The sequence below is a fragment of the Pundamilia nyererei genome, unplaced genomic scaffold, assembly GCF_000239375.1.
Source record: "Pundamilia nyererei isolate P.nyererei 1_Seehausen unplaced genomic scaffold, PunNye1.0 scaffold00077, whole genome shotgun sequence".
In the NCBI taxonomy this organism is placed as follows: Eukaryota; Metazoa; Chordata; class Actinopteri; order Cichliformes; family Cichlidae; genus Pundamilia; species Pundamilia nyererei.
Window position 1 is genome coordinate 265,345 of NW_005187478.1, and position 1,833 is coordinate 267,177.

General features: G+C 49.0%; 1 protein-coding gene across 1 annotated transcript; it reads right to left on the reverse strand.

Moving 5' to 3' along the window:
- Positions 1–200: 200 nt before the first annotated feature.
- ptf1a (pancreas associated transcription factor 1a) lies at positions 201–1,334 on the reverse strand. The gene is made up of 2 exons (XM_005737538.1): positions 649–1,334; positions 201–423 (listed from the first exon to the last, which is right to left on the reverse strand). Exons 1-2 carry the CDS (start codon positions 1,265–1,267, stop codon positions 221–223), a joined length of 822 nt encoding a protein of 273 aa, XP_005737595.1. The 5' UTR covers positions 1,268–1,334; the 3' UTR covers positions 201–220.
- Positions 1,335–1,833: the final 499 nt, after the last annotated feature.

The following is a 1,833-nucleotide window of genomic DNA, read 5'->3' on the forward strand; positions in this document are numbered from 1 at the left end:
AACATATATTATCACCTGTGAAACAAAATAAATACATGATTGCCAGCTGCTTGAATTACAAAAATAAAATTATCAACATGATAAAACTATGTACAGCACTGAGGCCAGTATGTAAAACTGTAAAATCAGCTCACATGCTGCTCCTTTTCACATTAACAGACAATAGCGTGATACACTTTACAGTCGTCACATTTCCATGGCGCAAGGCTTGTGCTGCTGTTCAGGCCACCAGGTTGAAGGGAGGCTCGTTTTCGATGTCTGTGAGGCCCGGTTTACTGTGCAGTTTTCGGGGGTCCTCCGGTGTCCAGACTTTTGCTGTACGGATGATGTTCTGCTCCCGGAGCTGCTTTTCATCCGACCAAGACAGCGAGTGACCGGCCAGCGGAGGCAGGCCGTAGTCAGGGTCGCTTGGCGAGGGGGACCCTGGAGGGGGAAAAACAAAAATTAATAAAATTTTCATAATTGTTTATTTTAATTTCCGCACCACTTTTTTGGCTTTGTATTATTTTGCTTTTTTCGCACCGTGACACCATAAATCTGACTCTGACGATTGTCTGATTCAAATTAGATGCGCCCACAAGTCTCTTATTACGCATAAAGTCAGGCTTGGTTCCATTACGACCACGGTAAAAACAAAGGCGCACTCACTTGTTCCTCTGTGGCAGATGATTACTTTCTTGGGCTGCGCGTGCATGTCGCTGCTGGAGTTTCTAATAGGAAGGTCAGACTGCACGAGCTCAGCCAGGAAGTTGATGTAGCCGATGGCCAGCCGCAGAGTGTCCACTTTAGAGAGTCTCTTCTCGTAGGGCAGAGTGGGGATGTGGGAGCGTAGGCCCTCGAACGCGTCATTGATGGACTGCATCCTCCGCCGCTCCCTGACGTTGGCCGCCTGCCTCAGCTGCTGCATCTCCATCTCAGACCTCATCCGCCTCCTGCGCTTCAGCAACGGCCCGCCGTGATGGCCCATCCGAGGAGACAGCTCGGGCGTGCTGTCTGCGCAGCCGTAGGAGAAGACGGAGGACGAAGAGGAGAAGGACAGGTTGCCGATGTCGTAGTCTCCATCGTGAGGCGGTGCTCTGCCGCTGCCGTCTTTGCTGTAATAGTCTTGAAAATTACCCGAGAGGAAGTCCACTTCGTCATCCAGAAAGTCATCCGTCTCCAAGTGTCCATCTCGAGAGGACTGGTCGGTGAAAAACTCGTCATCGTCGAAATAAGGAGGGGAGGAGAAAGAGTCGAGTCCAGAGAAAGGGTCCAGCACCCCATCCATGTTTGTTTTCTTCCTGCTGTTACTGCGGAAACAATCACACCCGTCTTTCCTTTGACACTGTGCTCGCGCTCTGCACTAGCTGAACTTTTAGCTGAAGAACAGGCACGCGAGGGTTCTTTATAGCGACATCCATAGTCGCGTGCCGTTTGCCAGGCGGGCCAACCAATCACAGCTCGGTCCGTGAGACGCACCTCGAGATAGTCCCCAAACCACGCCCCTTGTCCCCGCTGTCCGAGCTTGCTCTGACGTCTTAACTGAGCTCCACCAGCTGGACCGTGCTCAACAGCCCCACGCTGTCACCTGTGCACAACAAAGAACGTTTATACAGTGCAACGAAATCTTTTTTTGGGCACATGTTCCATGAACACTCCATTTGCTGCAACATGTTTCATAAAATGCGCAAATTGACATCTTAAACCCGTCACAATTAAGCAGTTACAGAGAGAGGTGTCTTCATTCCTTAATTTGTTTGTTCGTTGTCTAATTAAAGAATCACAATTAGCAAAAATAAAAAATAAAATAAATAAAAACAAGTATTAGAAGATGATGAGCAACAGTCGGTACAA